Source organism: Pipistrellus kuhlii, unplaced genomic scaffold (assembly GCF_014108245.1).
Source record: "Pipistrellus kuhlii isolate mPipKuh1 unplaced genomic scaffold, mPipKuh1.p scaffold_m20_p_27, whole genome shotgun sequence".
Taxonomy (NCBI): domain Eukaryota; kingdom Metazoa; phylum Chordata; class Mammalia; order Chiroptera; family Vespertilionidae; genus Pipistrellus; species Pipistrellus kuhlii.
In genome coordinates this window covers 266,036-283,968 of record NW_023425526.1, presented here as the reverse complement: position 1 = coordinate 283,968, position 17,933 = coordinate 266,036, and the positions used below count along the sequence as shown (strand labels likewise).

General features: G+C 39.5%; 1 protein-coding gene and 1 pseudogene across 4 annotated transcripts in view; both read right to left on the bottom strand.

The window, feature by feature from the left end:
• Positions 1-17,933, bottom strand: part of EIF5B (eukaryotic translation initiation factor 5B) — a 48,375-nt gene that overhangs the window by 15,425 nt on the left and 15,017 nt on the right. The window contains exons 7-12 of one of the 4 annotated variants that reach the window (XM_036454057.1): positions 14,574-14,672; positions 8,980-9,069; positions 6,704-6,778; positions 4,280-4,554; positions 875-982; positions 582-692 (exon numbers count right to left, since the gene is read on the bottom strand). In XM_036454057.1, the coding sequence (XP_036309950.1) occupies positions 582-692; positions 875-982; positions 4,280-4,554; positions 6,704-6,778; positions 8,980-9,069; positions 14,574-14,672 (758 nt within the window). Of the gene's footprint in view, positions 1-581; positions 693-874; positions 983-4,279; positions 4,558-6,703; positions 6,779-8,979; positions 9,070-14,573; positions 14,673-17,933 lie in introns of all 4 variants that reach the window. The other 3 variants (XM_036454056.2, XM_036454059.2, XM_036454060.2) reach the window with 3 other exon arrangements.
• Positions 16,420-17,385, bottom strand: LOC118727977 (annotated as a pseudogene).

The window sequence follows — 17,933 nt, the reverse complement described above, 5'->3', positions numbered from 1 at the left end:
ATGCAGCATAAGTAGATGGAATATCTCCAGTACAGAGAAAATAAGGAAGGTAGTATATGCAATTAATCTGATATATAATTTGATGGGGAGGAAATTCAAAAAAAATTTTTTTTTATGTTAATCCTCATCTGAGGATATTTTCCCCATTGATTTTTATAGAGTATAAAAGGGAGGGAGGGCGGGAGAGGGAGAGAGAAAGAGAAACATCACATCAATGTGAGAGATAATAATAATAATAATAATAATAATAATAACAACAACAACAAATACCGCACGAGCCCCAACCAGGGCCGAGTATCGAACCTGCAACCCGGGTACATGCCCTTGACCAGGAATTGAACCTGAGACCCTTCAATGCACAGCCAATGCTCTAACCACTGAGAGACATGTGGCCAGGACAGAGCTCTATTTTGAACCACGGAGATAGGTGGTAAAAACGTTAAAACATGGAGGGGAAGGCTGTACTAACTTCAGAATAGTGATGGTCTCCTGGAGTAAGGGGGAAGGAAATGGAATATGATGGTCCTATGATATCTATCTAAAATATATATATATTAAAACATGAGATACAGTCTACTTACATTTTTAATCATCTTAGTCTGTTCATTAATAGCTTCGAGGGGAACATTGGTGGCACCGATTTGCTGTGTGATACCACCTGCTTCACCATCCTGTACATGCGTGTGACGGAGCTGGGGCAAGACAGCAGATTCATATTTGTTTTTCAAAATGCAAAAGGAAGCAAACACAATAAGGAAGTAGTAACATATTTATTGTAACGAGAACTGCATATATGTGCCATGGTCTGTATTAACTTTTCATAAGGCATCATTCGTTTTCAAACTTGTATCAGTGCATAACAGCACTTTCTTACCTTATCTAGAATTTTTGTCTTCCCTGTGTCCACATGTCCAAGTACACAAATAACTGGGGCTCTCAGTTTTTCCGTGTTTACATTTTTACTATGTTCAAGTCGCCGTTTCTAGGAAGGAAAAAAACCCTCAGAAATAACACTGCAAAACTGATCGTTATTTTCCTTTTGCCTTGGCAAGAGAACGCCATCTCATTCAAGTTCTTTCTTGATTTAACTACATGTAACTGCGTTTTACAAGGTGAGCTTCACAATCTAATTTTTTTTAAAATACATTTTATTGATTTTTTTACAGAGAGGAAGGGAGAGAGATAGAGAGCTAGAAACATCGATGAGAGATAAACATCGACCAGTTGCCTCTTGCACACCCCCTACCGGGGATGTGCCCACAACCAAGGTACATGCCCTTGACCGGAATCAAACCCGGGACCTTTCAGTCCGCAGACCGACGCTCTACCACTGAGCCAAACTGGTTTCGGCCACAATCTAATTTCCATCACAGTACCTTTGGGTAAGAATAAACCTCGTCAGAGTAGCTTTCAGTTTCAGAGTAGCACTGTTAATATGAATAAGCTCAATGTAAGGTGTTGGCTCAAATTTCGAGCCACTTTTGCACATAGCTAACTTAATGGAATAAAATAAACAGAAAAGAAATGGATCTTCCTGTCACATTTACTATACACTACAATCTCTAACTTACGTGGAGGTTATATAAAAAGAGGTATGCTCTTGCATCCCAAATATCCCTTTAGAACTTCAGAGTTGTAAAACCATTTATTTCAAAACTTTGTCCAGTGTGCAAACATTATAAAACCTACCAGTCAGAAGTTTACGTTAAGCCTCCCAAAGGCATTTCCTACCTTCTAATGTATGACAGGGCGTAAGAAAGTCTGTCCTTGAACCACAATGTGTTTTCTGCAGCATTTCATTACCTAAACACTTCATTTCTGAGAGCCCAGCAGTTCTTTCAAATGATAACCTTTCATGCACAACAAAGCTGCCACTCAAATGAGGTAAGACTTTCTTCTGGACTCTGAAGTATCAACACTATTTCCATCTAAAAACCATTTTTGTAGAAACTCTTTACTTTCATTTCTACCACTAGACACTGAGACCTTTCTGTAGAAAGTGGGGGAAAAGTTTTAAAATGTCAAAGTGACATGCGAGTATTGACTAAAAAGGAGCTTCACAGTACATACTGCTGGAATGCGAACACTGTGACCTTAGGATTGATTTGGGCAAAAATGCCCTCTCTCTCATACTTGGTGAAGTGTTAAAATTTTCTGTAAAGCAATATAGTATCAATTTTAACCTGGAAATTCTACCTCTCAATATCTGTCCTGGAGCAATGAAGGACAAGTACAGAGATGCAGGTGTCTAATAGTGATTGTTCACTGCAGTATCCTATCTAATAAAAGAGTAATATGCCAAATGACCAAACCTCTGCTACACCCACAAGCCACACACATCAGCCAATCAGGAGTGAGTATGCAAATTAACACAACCAAGATGGCTGTGGCCATGGAGTGAGGAGGCTTGGGTTTCTTCAGCAATGGAGGAACCCAAGCTTACTGCACACCCTGGCCGGCCCAGGCCTCTGCTCAAGGCTACAAAGTTTCAATTATAGGAGATAAATAAATCCCAGATACCAGGGCCTCTGCTTGGGTGGCCAAGGGGCGTGGCCAGCCTGCAAACTACCACAGGCCCTTCAACTAGGCCGCCCCATACCCCAAGGGAACCCCCACCTTGATCCGGGACACGCTTCAGGGAAAAACAGCTGGCCCCCACCTGCGCAGCAGGCCTCTAACCTACCTAATCCTATCTAATCCTACCTAATAAAAAAATAATATGCAAATTAACCATCACTTTGCTCTACAAGCCAATCAGACCGAGTATGCAAATAAACCCAACCAAGACAGCTATAGCCACAGAGAGCAGAAGGGAGGCGTTTCCCTGGCAACAGAGGAAGACAAGCTTTCCGCCTGCCCTTGTGCCTAAGCCTTCACTCAAGGCTACAAAGTTTCAATTATAGAAGGTAAACAAATCCAAACAGAAACGGCTGCCACCACAGAGCAAGCAGGAGGCTTGATTCTCTCCAGACTACAAAGTCTCAATTGTAGAAAGTAAATATATCCCAGATACCAGGGCCTCCGCTTGGGTGACTGGCGGGCATGGCTGGCTTGCAGACCACCATAGGCCCCTTATTCAGGCTGCCCCACGCCCCAAGGGAACCCCACCCTGATCCTGATCCAGGACACCCTTCAGGGTAAACCAGCTGGACCCCACTCGTGCACCAGGCCTCTATCCTAATGAAAGAGTAATATGCAAATTGACCATCACTTCAACACACAATATGGCTTCCCCCATGTGGTTAAATATCCTACCCCTATGTGGACACAAGATGGCAAGCAGGGGAGGGCAGTTGGGAGGCACTAGGCCTGCAAGGGAGGGCAGTTGGATGTAATCAACCCTGCAGGGGAGGGCAGTTAGGGGTGACCAGGCCGGCAGAGAAGGGAAGTTGGGGGCAAACAGGCTGGCAGGGGAGCAGTTAGACATCAATCAGGCTGGCATGCAGAAGCGGTTAGGAGCAATCAGGAAGGCAGGCAGGCAAGCAGTTGGGAGCCAGCAGTCCTGGATTGTGAGAGGGATCCCAGAAATGGAGAGGGTGCAGGCTGAGCTGAGGAACGACCACCCTCCTTCCCATGCACAATATTAGCCCTTTTGAAATTCAGAAATGTATACCTATCCAGACTTTACAGAAGAAAACAGCAAAAACTGATAAAGGCACTAAAAATAATTTTTTAATTATAATTATTCATGAAAAGATAAAGCTAAGATAGTTTTTAGCCTTAGCCTCTTCAAGCAAGCTAAACTACTTTTTAGTGTGTTGTTTATGCCAAGCTGACATAATTTAAGAACATTATCTCTTGAAATCTGCTGAATTAAGCAGAAAAAATAGAGTAAGTCTCCTAGGTATGTGCACTTTAATAAAAGAGAAGCCTTATTAACCCACCAGATTCAAATTTACATGATCAGATGCCTCACACTAACTAACTTAAATATGCAACAGAGACACTTAACTAATGATTCTAAGTAGAGGACATAAGCTCAGAATACCTCTGCATACCTAGAAACCATCACTTGAAGAGCACACTAAAATTCTGAGAACACAAGTAAAGCATGATGAAGCAGTCACTGTTCTGACTTGGGTAAGGGACTGGGAACTTTTGGTTAGAACAGTGTCCTATCTACTATTGTCTTGACTTACAGAACTGGTCAAAATACTATTCTGTGACGATATTTTTTAAAATGCTGTTAAATAAAAGCCTCTGTTGTAGAATGCAGTTCTAAGGACCACAGAGGAGGACTGCAGAGAAAAGGAGCAAAAAGAAAGGGAACAATAAATACCTCAATCCTCCGTTTTGCTTTGTCATAAGCTCTTTCTTCTTTAGTTCGATCGTCGTCAGAGTCATATTCAGAATCTGAGCTCAATTCTTTACTTGGCTTTTTAACTAATGTTTTCCCCAAATCTTTCTCATCTAACACCTTTTCTTCCTCTTCTTCACCTTCACTGCTTTCACTTTCTTCTTCTTCCTCTTCACTCTCTTCTTCTTCTTCCTCCTCTTCCTCCTCCTCCTCTTCTGCCTCAGGGTTTTCTTTTACTTCTATATGCACTGTATTTCCTTCTTTCAGAAAAACAAGAGATTTTATAATAAATGAAAATAAAAAATGAGATTCCATCAACATAATAGAGACCTTTAAGATAAATAAGGCAGATTATATCTTTATTTCCAAACAAGTCTTTACCCACATGCTACAATAAAGACTGCTATTTAACAGTAAAAATGTAAAGCATTAACCCATACATAATCAAATTAAAAAGACATTACTAAGCCAGGATACAAGAGGACAGAAACCCAAGATGACAAACACAATACTTGGTATTTCTCTCCCTTGGGGTTTATGTGCAGAATTCTGGAGAAGTCAGCTCAAAGGCTGAGCAGTGCTTTCTAGCCCCGTCGTGATTCGGGGCATTGGAAATTCAGGCCTAACAAGGATTCAGTGAAGGCAAGGTAGATGAACACTACCCTTACTGTAGGACGAACATATCTGCCTGAGGTAAAACTTGAAAAACTGCACCCTACTAGTAAGAATGAATAGGCAGTAAACAGAACTTCCCCTCATTCTTAGCAGAATACTTCTGGGTTCTCTGAATTCTACATTTGGAATTAACTAGTGTTTTATTATTCCCTAGTTCACTACTAGTAGATGGACCCTGATTCCCTGAAAATAGGACAGTGTCTTATATTAATTTTTTTCTCCCAAAGTTGCACTAGGTCTTATTTTCAGGGGATGTCTTATCTTTACATGCGCTAGGTCTTATTTTCGGGGAAACTTGGTAGAAAGACTTTTTTTTTTTTTTTGGAGGGTGAAAAAAAAAATCCTTGACCACAAAGTATTTCTATACTTTTACAAGTATAATACCTATCCTATATAATAGAGATATGCAAATTGACCCTCACACAAGATGGCCTCCCCCATGTGTTCAAAGATGGCTGGCAGGGGAGGGCAGTTGGGGACAATCGGGCTGGCAAGGGAGTTGTTAGGGGTGATCAGGCTGGTAGGCAGGTGAGCAGTTGGGAGCCAGTAGTCCCGGATTGTAAGAGGGATGTCCCTGATTGGAGAGGGTGCAGGCTGGCTGAGGGACACCCCCCTTTCCTCCTAGTGCATGAATTTTGTGCACCAGGTATCGTATCTGGTATATTATAAAAATATATAAAGTAACAAACCACACAAGAAAACAATTCTCATGAGGAAAGCCAGCATACCCAGAGGGCTTCTACTGAAGTCATAAAGGCAAAATTAAAAAATAACTACACCTTTAACATACAGGGAACAAAAGATTAAAATGTTTAAAAAATAAAACTATTAATTAAGTAGAAATTCTAAAACTGAAATATACAGGAGAGAAAAACAGCTCGAATAGAAAATTAATGAATCAGAAGATAGATCAGAAGAAATAATCTAACCCTGGTGGAGTAGCTCAGTTGATTAGAGCATCGTCCTGATATGACAAAGTTGTGGGTTCAATCCACAGTCAGAACACATACAAAGAATCAACCAATGAATGCATCAATAACTGGAACAGCAAATAAATATTTCTCTTTCTTCCTCCCTATCTAAAATCAATAAAAAATTTTTTTTAAATTTAAAACGAGCAAACTACTAGAATAAACCACAGAGGTGTAATAAGATGGAAAATACAGTAACGTGGAAAAAATAAAATGCAACAATACAGTAACAAGGTCTATCTAGTCATAATTAGAATACCTGAGGGGAAATAATGGCTTATTACATTGCAAAACTGATAAAAAACATGAGACAAATATCCATCTCAAAAAGGAAAAAAACCAGCAGAATTAAACCTTAAAAAAGTTGATTTTAGTAATAAAGGATAGAAATTACCAAAAAAAATTATTTTTTTATTCAGAGTGATTTGTAAATATACTATTATTTCTATTTCTATTAGGTTTAAAGTTAAAGGGGCCTTTTGTAGGCTAGCTTTAATAACTTAACCCCATTTATAACATTATCACTCTGAAAAACTATATTCTAAATCCCAGGCAACTATCTTGCAAATAGTTGAAAAACCACCTATTCATGAAATGGGATCCACATGAGGATTTAGGAACCATAGCAACAGAGAGTGCTAAACTGGTCTCTGTCCTTGGGAATGCTCATATAGCAGTCATTATCAGGAGACTATTCCTTTAAATATAAACACCTCTAACAACCACGGGATTTATCCACGAGTGCTTATGAGCTATTCACCTTTTTCTCTTTCCTCATCACTGACCATAGCTTCCCAGTCATCCAATCCAGCTTCTTCAGTTTCTTCTTCCTCTTCTGTAAATAAAAGTTTTCATTGAAGACATAGAAAAAGTGGAAAATTATGCTGACATAAAAATAAATGTTTTAATTAGGCAAAAAAATACACACAATTTCATTATCTTTGGGACTAATTTTCAATATAGCTAACATGTTATAATTTACTATTACTAAACTAGAAGCCTGATGCACAAAGATTCGTGCTAGAATGGGCTTTCCTTTCCTTTCTGCTCAGGCCCTGGAGCCGCCTCTTTCGGCTTCAGCCCCGCCTTCCCATGCTGCCCAGAGGCTCTGAGACCTGGAGTGGGGCAGAATGCCTGCTCTGTCGCCATGGCAAGGACACAAGCATTCCACCCGCCCCCATCACTCAGCCCCTGTGTATGCAAATTACCACCATCTTTGTTGGGTTAATTTGCATATCACTCCTGATTGGCTGTTGGCACAGCAGAGGTATGGTCAATTTACATGTTTGTCTATTTTTAGGTAAGATGATTCACAATTCTCTAGTATTTTGAATTTGGGGCAAAAGTAAGTTTACAGTTGTATGGAAAAATGCAATAATTAGTAAATAATAATCCTACATAATAAAAGCCTAATATGCAAATTTTCCCCTCGACCTGCAGTTGGACCAGGAGTTTGACCACTCGCTGATGAGTGCTGACCACCAAGGGGAAGTGTGGAACATGGCAGGCGTCAGCAACATGGAACTAGCAGTGGAGACGCTGCGGGCCCTGACGAGAGCGGGACCACGGCAAGATGGTGGAGCAGGTGAGCAGACAGCGCCAGGTAAAGGCAGTGTGAATGGGGTCTGATAACTCAGGTGGCACACGGGGGACTGAGATCCACACCAAACGCTCATGCTTCAATAGCCAGTCAGGCCTAGGGACCTCACCCACCATGCACAAATTTCGTGCACCAGGCCTCTAGTACAAGAATTAACTCTGCTTTATTTACTCATAACTGGAAATCTATTCTTGCCCCAACCTGTACACTTGAGCACATAATCACACTCTATTCTTGAAGACAAATGAAATTTCACATATACTTTTTGATTTTTTAACTAAACTTTATACATATAAGAATTTATTTTTCTTTAGCCTCTATAGATAACAAATACTACATAAATTATATAACTGGATATTATGAAGCTACATCTCTATTCCAGTTGAAAATTAGAATAGATTTTTGTGCTTACAACTCAAAAATGGTCAGAAAGGTATTATTTTGAATATTAAAAATTTAATACTGTCCTTAACAACAATGACACTTTTACTGAAATCCAATTAGGCAAAATTATTCGCAAAAGATGAGGGCACATGTAGTATCTTCGTCCCTGGAAAAATCATCATTTGCCAGGAAGTTTGCATAAGACTTCTTGAGGAGGAAGAAACAATAAAAAACATGCGCCCGAAGCAGCCTCCATCCAGTTTACAATTCTTCCTACTGCTACAGATATCACCCACAACCCCGCACTGCTATAAGCATGTAAACTGGAATTTCTCTAGTTTCATTATGCTGAGATGTACCCAAACAAATGATATTTTTACACTGAGAACCAAGAGCGAGGTGGGAAGTGACTATCAATAATTCCACCCCCCCCCCCCAGGATAGTCAGTCTTGACATCCTCAAATATTTCTACTTCCATTCCTCTCTTTGAACACTTGAGAATCTCTTGATTTTACCAAATATATATTATGTTAGCCTGTGGCTTCCTATCAATATTTAGTCTCATGAATTAGAACAACATTTATCTTAAAAAAAAAGGAAAAGAAAACCAGAGACTTTCTCCAACCTAAAAACACAAACACTAAGTAAATGAACTGATTTACTAAATAAGAGGCTGACCTCTAAGAAGATTTTTAAAATAATAACTTTTATGACTTAAAAAGTTCTATTTAAAAATTCTTCCAAGTTTTCTTTGGAAAGATTAAAGAACTTCAGCTCTTCTTGGTACCACCTAAGATTTTCTGACCCATCAATAGAAACAGGAAATAAAAAACCTCTATCCTCTCTACAAAAATTTTTCTCTACAAAAAGAGACATACAATTGATTCAAGGCTCACTTTTACACTTTTGCAACATGGAAATAACAAAATAAAAAAGATTTAAAGGACTATTAAAAATAGGCCACCCTGCCAGATATCTGGTTTCCCCAAACTAAGACATTGTGGACACATCAATGCTACTTAATAGGAAGTTATTAGTCAAAGCTACTGGCCTGGTTCAACAGGAGGTGGTGACTCTTCTTTTTCTGGTTCGCCTTGTTCCACAACTTCTACAGCAGCACTTAATTCTACCGGCTCAGATACTGAAGGGCAGAAACCAAATTAATATTTTTTACTATATAATTTTTGATAGGATACTCTGTTAAGTATTGAATAAAAATCATTAGTATAAACCTACATTCTTTATCGTGTTCAAAAATGTTTAAGCATCAGTCATATATTTTACAGAAAGTAGATTGAGGGGAAAAAAAGAAAATGATAGTTGTACTTTCCAGTTAAGAATAGTTATTCAGGGGGCAGGTCAAGAATGCAGCATAGGTAAACACGGTACTCAACCTCTTCCCACAACCAATCAGAATTACAACTAAACTACAGAACATCCTTCAGAACTCCCTAAAAGCTGGCCGAATGGAAATCCTACCACTAGAGAATTAATGTAGAAGACACATTGAGACTGGGAAGAGGAGGAGAGGTGCGGTACAGGCTGGTCTAACACCCACTGGCAGCATCTGAGCCGTGGAGGTCCTCCATGAAGAGCCAGGGGGTCCCAGCCCCACATCAGACCCCTCATCCCAGGGTTTCAGTGCGGAGAAGAGGTCTCCGTAACTTCAGGCTGAAAAAACCAGCTGGGACTGTGGCTGAGTGAACAAAGAATTATAGAGTCCCGCCGTTCCTCTTAAAAAGGGCCAGCACACTATTCAGACCCACTCCCTCTGAGCTCCAGATGTGGGACAGCAGCTTGAAAGGATGCAGGGACATAGGGGGAAGACCTAAATTATCTGACATCAGGGCAAGAACTATAAGGTAGATTTCTCCCAGACAAAAGTGCTGGCAAAGGTCATTGTTCCTTTGCTGACCGCTCTCCCCCCACCAGAGTCAACAATCAGGCACCATATCTGAGTGTCGATCAATCTGGCTCAGACCTGTCTGCCCACCATGGTGATTCCCTGAGATCTGGTCCTACCCAATTTGCAGGCCCACCCAAACTGTTTCCAGTAGCTTTTCCACATGAAATGGCCTGTGGTGGCTTAGGCTTCAGACTTTCCTAAAACCTCTCAAACAAGCAGCAGCTGGCCTTACCATGCCTAATACCCTCTTGTAAGTGGCCCCAGGCCTGGCACTAGCAGCAACCTGCCTTGATTCACAGTTTGGCCTCTCCTGGGCACCTCCAAGCCCAACACAGGGAGCAGCAATTTACAAATAGTTCTGTAGCTCAAGACTGGGAGAGGGTGGGAAGGGGGAAAGGAGGGGAGGGAGGAGTGGGAAGGGGTACAGAAGTTGGCCAAGCAGGGGAACAGGCAACAGCTGATTTTGAACCTCCCAGGAGATCCCAGAGCCAGTGCACTCAGTGCTCATATTCAGACCACACCAGATTAAGCCCTACCACATCCATGAGTGACACACTCAAGGAATGCACTTGGTGAGCACCAAAGCCACAATGAAGCAAGTCCTGCTCCACAGGGGTGTCTCCTGCACATAGTTTTTCTGCTGTAGTCACAGCTGGTCCTCACAGCTGGTTTCCCTGGAGGTCAATCCCTTCCAGTGATGTCAACAGCAATCAAGGCTTAACTACAACAGGACAGTGCAATGAGCTCACACAGGGAAGCACCTAAAGTGCTGAGCTCGGTGACTAGGGAGGCTGAGCCAGTGGGCCATGCAAGACACCTACCACAGCAGCTCTACCTAATTTATAGAAACAAACACAGGGAAGCAGCCAAAATGTGGATACAAAGAAACAGGTCACAAAGGAACAGAATATCTTCAGAAAAGAACTAAACAAAATGGAAGCAAGCTAACTACCAGATACAGAATTCAAAACAATGGTTATAAGGATGCTCAAGGAACCTAGTGAGAACTTCAAGGAACTTTAGTGAGAACATCAGCAACATAAAAAAGAACCATTCAGAAATGAATAATACATTAGCTGAAATGAAGAATAATTTACAGGGAATCAACAATAGAGTAGAGGACACTGAGAATCAAGTCAGCAATTTGGAATATGAGGAAGAAGAAAAAAAAATTAAAAGAGCAAAAAGAAAAAGAATCCAATATAAAGATAGTGTAAAGAGCCTCTGGGACAACTTAAAGCATACCAACATTCATATCATGGGGGTAACCAGAAGGAGCAAAAAATTGAAAACCTATGTTAAAAAATGATAGAAAACTTCCTTTACCTGGTAAAATAGACACACAAATGCAGGAAGCATAAAGTTTCAAACCCAAAGAGGCCCACACCAAGACTTATATGCATATATTTATATAATACATTACCAAGACACATCATAATTAAAATGCCAAAGGTTAAAGACCAAGAGAAAATCTTAAAAGAAGCAAGAGGGCCCTAGCTGGTTTGGCTCGGTGGATAGAGTCGGCCTGTGGACTGAAGGGTCCCAGGTTCCATTCCAGTCAAGAGCATGTACCTTGATTTCGGGCACATCCCCAGTAAGGGGTGTGCAGGAAGCAGCTGATCGATGTTTCTCTCTCATTGGTGTTTCTAACTGTCTATCTCTCTCCCTTCCTCTCTATAAAAAATCAGTAAAATATATTTAACAAAAAGGAAAAAAAGCAAGAGAAAAGCAGTTAGTTACCTACAGGACTGTCAGCTGATTTCTCAAGAAACTTTACAGGCCAGAAGTGAGTAGCAAGAAATAGTCAAAGTGACAAGTAGCAAGGATCTACAAACAAGATTATTCTACCCAGCAAAGCTATCATTTAGAATTGAAGGTCAGATGAAGAGCTTCACAGACAAAAAATAGCTAAAGGAATTCATCATCACGAAACCAGCATTAAATGAAATGTTAAAAGGTCTTCTTAAAGAAAAAAAGAAAAAATATGAACAATAAAATGGCAATAAACACATTATCAACAATTGAATGTAAAAATCAAAGCAAGCAATCAAGAAATCTAATGAACAATGATGAATAAAATAGAACCAGAGGCATGGAAACATGGAACAGACAAAAGAATCTCAGAGAGAAAGGGGGAGGAAAGAGGTTAACCAAAGACTTTATATATATACAGTGGTGCCTCACACAACGAACTTAATTCGTTCCAGGAGTAAGCTTGTTATGCGAAAAGTTCGTTATGTGGAACGCGTTTTCCCATAACAATACATGTTAAAAAAAATAATTCGTTCTGTAGCATAAAATATGCTAAGATGACATAAAAAAAAGATAAATTTTTTGTTATTATTTTTATTTAGACACATCTAAAAACATAATTTTTTAAAAAAAAAACACACATTTTTTTAATTTTAAGACAGACTAAGTAGAGTCTACTGAATCTTGCACATCTTCATCCATTTTCTGCTTTTTGGCCGATGGTTTCATGAAAAACCTGTCCAAAGTCGTTTGTTTTTCTCTTTTCTCCAACATCTGCCGGAAATAACGGACAAGAGTATCAGAGTAAAGATCGTTGATCCTGTTTGCTTCAGCTGAATCCGATAGTGGGCATTGGTAAACTCCTGAACTGCTTTCCATTTGACCAGGATGTTCTTGATGTCAGCAGTTGGGATTGGTTGATTGTTTGATTGTTGCTCCTCGTTATCAGATGACGCTTCCCTTTGAGCATTGTCCTGTTGCTGGACCAGAAGTGCTTGGAGCTCTTCAGTTGTCAGCTCTTCTTCGTGTTCCTCAATAAGCTCCTCTACATCCTCTTCCTCTACCTCTAATTCCAACCTTTGGGCCACTGTGATGATGTCCTTCACCACTTCTGTGTCATCAACTACTGCTTCTTCCTGGGTCCACGAAGGCACAAGCATCTTCCAAGCAGAAATGAGGGTCCTTTGTGACACTTCTTCCCAGGCCTTCTGTATAAGTCGTATTGCCATAAGGACATCAAATTTCTCCAAAACTTTCGGACAGTCATATTGTCTCCACCAAACTCACATTCTTCAAACACCTTATTAAAGAGGGCTCTAGTGTAGAGTTTTTTAAAGTTCGCAATAACTTGCTGATCCATTGGCTGAAGAATGGATGTGGTGTTTGGTGGCAAATACTGCACCTTGATAAAAGGATAATTTTCCTGCAATATTTCCTCTAGGTCTTTTGGGTGAGAAGGGGCATTGTCAAGTATCAGAAGGGCTTTGAGCAGCAGTTCTTTTTCCAGCAAGAATTTCTTCACGGCAGGAGCAAAGGTTTCCAGAATCCATTCGTTGAAGATAACTTGGGTCACCCAGGCTTTTTGATTGGACTTCCAATGGACGGGCAGTTTGGACTTAATAACGTTATTTTTCTTGAAAATTCTTGGATTTTCAGAGTGATAAACCAATAGAGGTTTGATCTTGAGGTCTCCGCTGGCATTAGACAAAAACATAAGGGTAAGTCTGTCCTTCATAGCTTTGTGTCCTGGCAATTTCTTCTCCTCTTTTTTAATGAAGGTTCTGCTCGGCATTCTTTTCCAGAAAAGACCCGTTTCATCGGCATTGAACACTTGTTGTGGGCAGTATCCTTCATCCTTAATACATTTTTGAAAGTTAATAGAGAACTTTTCTGCTTCTTTCTTGTCAGCACTGCCAGCCTCACCATGCATAGTAACGCTGTGGATTCCACACCTTTTCTTAAATCTAAAAAACCACCCCCTGCTGGCTTTGAATTCTTCTTCATTATCTTGATTGCTGCTACTTCCAGGGACGTTTTTCTTTAGATCGTCATAAATTCTCTTGGCTTTGTGACAGATAATATCTTGGGTTGTTACGTCACCTTTCACCTGCCTGTCCTTAATCCAAATCGCTAATAGCCTCTCCATTTCCTCGTGGATTGAAGACCTATGTTTTTCATGAAATAGTTTTGATACTCCTTTGGCTACTTTGGCTGATTTGATTGCATCCTTATTTGTCAAAATGGTGAAAATGGTGGTCTTGCTGAGGCCAAACTCTTTGACGAGGTCACACTGTTTTACCCCACATTCACTCCTTCTAATTATTTCCTGTTTCATTTCAACAGAAATCACCTTCCTGCTTTTTTTAGAAGCCATGATATAAAAAAAAACATTGAGTTTAACTTAAAAGGACGACTGCCGTGATACGTGCGTGATTTAATTCGTAATGAAGAACGATTGCCGCGATACGTGCTTAAGTTAAGCGCAGTGACTAACGACTGCCTGCAGTGCCTGCGCGGAAGGATGCAATACATCGGCAGCGATCGTGGAAGCTCGGGCGAAGCATTCGTGGAAGCTCAGGCAAAGCGGTCGTGGAAGCTCGGGCGACTTCGTTGTGTGCAGCGTTCGCTGTGCGAGGCGTTCTTTATGCGAGGCACCACTGTGTATATATATATACAATATATGTGTGGACACAGATAATAGGGTGACAAAAAAAAAGACAATAAGGTGGCAAAAGTCTGGGACAGGGCAGGAACCAGTGAAGGGGCACAAAGGGGAAAAAGAAGGTGGGGACATCTGTAAAACTTTCTCAACAATAAAGATTAAAAAATTAAATTAAATTAAAAAAGTTATTTATAGGGTAGGATCTAGATTTTTAAAACGCAAGTACTTTTTCGACTTGTAATGATTAATTGACTTTTTTTTAAAGACATTCTGTTTAAAGTGTGGGGGAAAAAAGTTTTTAAATGAGAATATTTTGTCTACAAACCTTCTTTATTTTCTAGCTGCTGTGGCGTTTTTTTCTTCTTCTTATCTTCATAAATTGGCCTTTTCTTTGGCAAAGAGTCTTTTGATGGCACTTCAACACCTAAGAGATAATGGAAAATTTCAGGTGTATGTCACCTAAGAGATAGTACTTAAACAAATAACATTCTATTCACCTCAGAGATACATACCCTAAAATATAACAAAGAGCATTCATGGAAAAACCTTTTTTATATAGGCATTCTAAATTTTACCCATACAATAAAATTCCATTATGTTGGTGTACGGTTCTAAGACTTTTGTCAAATATGTAATTATGCAACCACCAACACAATGAAGATGCAAAAAATTCCATCACTCTGTGGGTTCTACTTAAGCAAATCCTGCTCACATCCTTAGCCCCTGGCAATACTGACCTGTTCTCCATCCTAAAGATTTGCATTTTCCAAATGTCACAGAAATGAACTTTACAGTCTGGCTGCTGTCATCTTGGGATGAGTCACCCTCTTTGTTTTATGTACCAATACTTCATCTCTTTTTTCTCTGAGTAGCATTCCATTGTATTGATGGAACAGCTCCTTTCTTTATTAAGTAGTCACTTGAAGAACATTTGAGTTGTTTCTAAGTTTTAACATTTATAAATAAAGCTGATATGAATATTTGTATGTAGAGGTTTTTGTGTGAACATTTCTCTGGGATAAAGATTTGAGTTGAAATTATGGCACATTAGGTAAATATGTATTTCATTTTCTAAGCAACTGCCCACTGTTTTCCAAAGTGGCTTTACAATTTCGCATTCCCACCAGTAATGTACGAGATTATCAATTGTTCGATATCCTCACCAGCATGTGGTTAAAACAGATGTTTTTATTCATTTATGTATTCTAATAAATGTGTAGTGTTCTCTCTTTATAGTCTTAATTTTAGACCACATTCACATAATTATTTTAGTTTATATTGTTATATTTTTCCTTTTTGTTCTTGTTAATCTCTTACTGTGCCTAATACATAAATTAAACTACCAGAAGTATGTATGTGTAGGAGAAAACATAAGTATGTTTTGTTACTCCATAGTTTTAGGCATCATTAAGGATCTTAGAATGTATCCTCCACATTTAAAGGGGGACTACAGTAGATATAGGACTGTCCAGGTTATGTCTCTTTGTGAGTTTTGATAGTTTATATCTAGAAAGGAATGGCCCTATTTTATTTAAGCTTTTGAATTTATGAGTATAGAATTATTTATTCCCTTACCATCATTTTAATACTTCAAAGAACTGGTTTTTGGCTTCATTATTTTTTAGAAATTAGAACTTTATTATAAGCACTTACTATAAATGAATTTTTTATACTCTTTGAAACTTTTAAAACTATATGTAACTTAAGATAACTTTAATGTATTTCATTTTTCATTATTCAATCTATAATACATAAAGAACTTCAAAAATAACATATATCTAGCAGAGGAAAAAAATGTAAATTGAGAAAACTAATGAATATAACAATACCCCACCCCAAATTAAAACAAACCCAATTAAGAAATAGATTCTATAAAAGTATAGAGCCTATTAATCCTCCAATTCAAAATGACTTCCCAAGGGGAAAATAATTCCATCATCATAGCAGTTTGATGAATCAAAGTAAAGCTGCTCTCATTAAGGGAAATTACATTATTTGTAAGAAAAAATGTAATGAAGTTTCTAGAAAATGAAGGAAAGTAATTTTCATATTGGTGTTATCAAGCATACTAAATATTTTAGGGGCTTATTTATTTTTTACTTGAGAGAGAGAGAGAGACAGACATCAATTTGTTGTCCCACTTATTTGTGCATTCATTGGTTGCTGCTCATTATGTGCCCTAACCAGGGATCAAACCTGAAAGCTTGGCTTATTGGGACCACACTCCAACCAACTGAGCTACCCAGTCAAAGCCTACATACTCTGTTCACTTGGCCTTTGTTGGAAGTGAAAGTGCCTGTTTCCATGAGAAAAGTGCCATGAACATGAACATCAGAAAGCCAACCTCAATGATTTTCCAATTTAACCTCAGGAACATCAACTCAAGAGCTTCAAAATCCAAGGACAGACTGGTCCCAGAGCACTTCCTCCTCTGTCCTTTCGCTGCCTTACTCCTTTTTCCCTTTTCTGTGATTACGATCCTTTCTTAGAGGTTACATCTCATCTTTTTATCTCCCTTTGACTAAGCTTCTCTGCACTGATCCATCTTTTTCTCTCCCTTTGATTAAGCTTCTCTGTACTGATCCTGCTTCTACCTCTGTTTTGCTTTTTTGGATGCTCTTGTGTTTGTCTAAACCTATTTCCTATAACCACCTTTTTTCCTCTTATGCTCAGGTTGCTGCTCCTCTGATTTTTTCTGCTCTTCTGATTTTTTCTGTCTTCAGGGTGCCATTTTCTCTTCTGGTGTATCAGTTTGTGACCAGCTTTTTGGGTACTGGTACTGTTTTCTGAGAGGTGCCTGTAAAGTCTAGATTCTACATTGTATGAGCTATAATTATACTCTTGATGACTAAGGTTCAAGGGTGCTGGTTTTTCTGAGAAACAGGCCCTGGTGAATCGACAGTACCTCATGCTGTCATGAGCTGTAGCCACTGAAGTAACACTGCATGACCTCGGCTCGGTCTGGATGGTTTTAGTTGGGAGTCTTTGATCAAACATTCTATACCTGGGTCTGAAATCAACTCTTTCCAAATAGTCCTCTCTCATCTGTCTTTGGTTCTAAGCCTCTGGCTCTCTGCACTTTGATATAACCTTCAAGTTCAGCTTGAAAAGTCAGATGTCTTCTTTGAATGCTTCATTAAGCTGACAAGGGATTTTCCTTATCAGGCTGAGAACTTAGTAGAGAAGTTTGATCATATTCACCTATTAACTGCCTTCAGTTTTCTAGCATAAACTTTCCCTAAACAGTGAGACTGTGAACACTTGGGGACTTCTTGTGAGGCAGGGTCTGGCATCTACAACTACCGCCCCCCTTCCTGCCAACGCCACGGGCCAGGAGATAGGCTGAGGTGGAGGTGCGGAGAGGCAGGGACTACCGCCTCCGCCACAGAGCAGACAGGGTTTATTGATTCTTTTTTCCCGCCATTACATTATTTCTGCTTACTTTGCTCTTCTAATTTTTGGTTTGTAGGATGGGAAACAGGTTATTGATGTGCAATCTTTCTTCTTTTACTAAAGAAGCATTTTAATGCTATAAATTTCCCTCTAAAAATTGCGTTAGACACATCTTCCAGATTTTGTTGTGCTCTATCTTTTTAAGTTACTTTCTAATTCTCAATGAGACTTCTTCTTGGACTCATGGATCAATAAGAAGTATGCTGGCCCTAACCGGTTTGGCTCGGTGGAT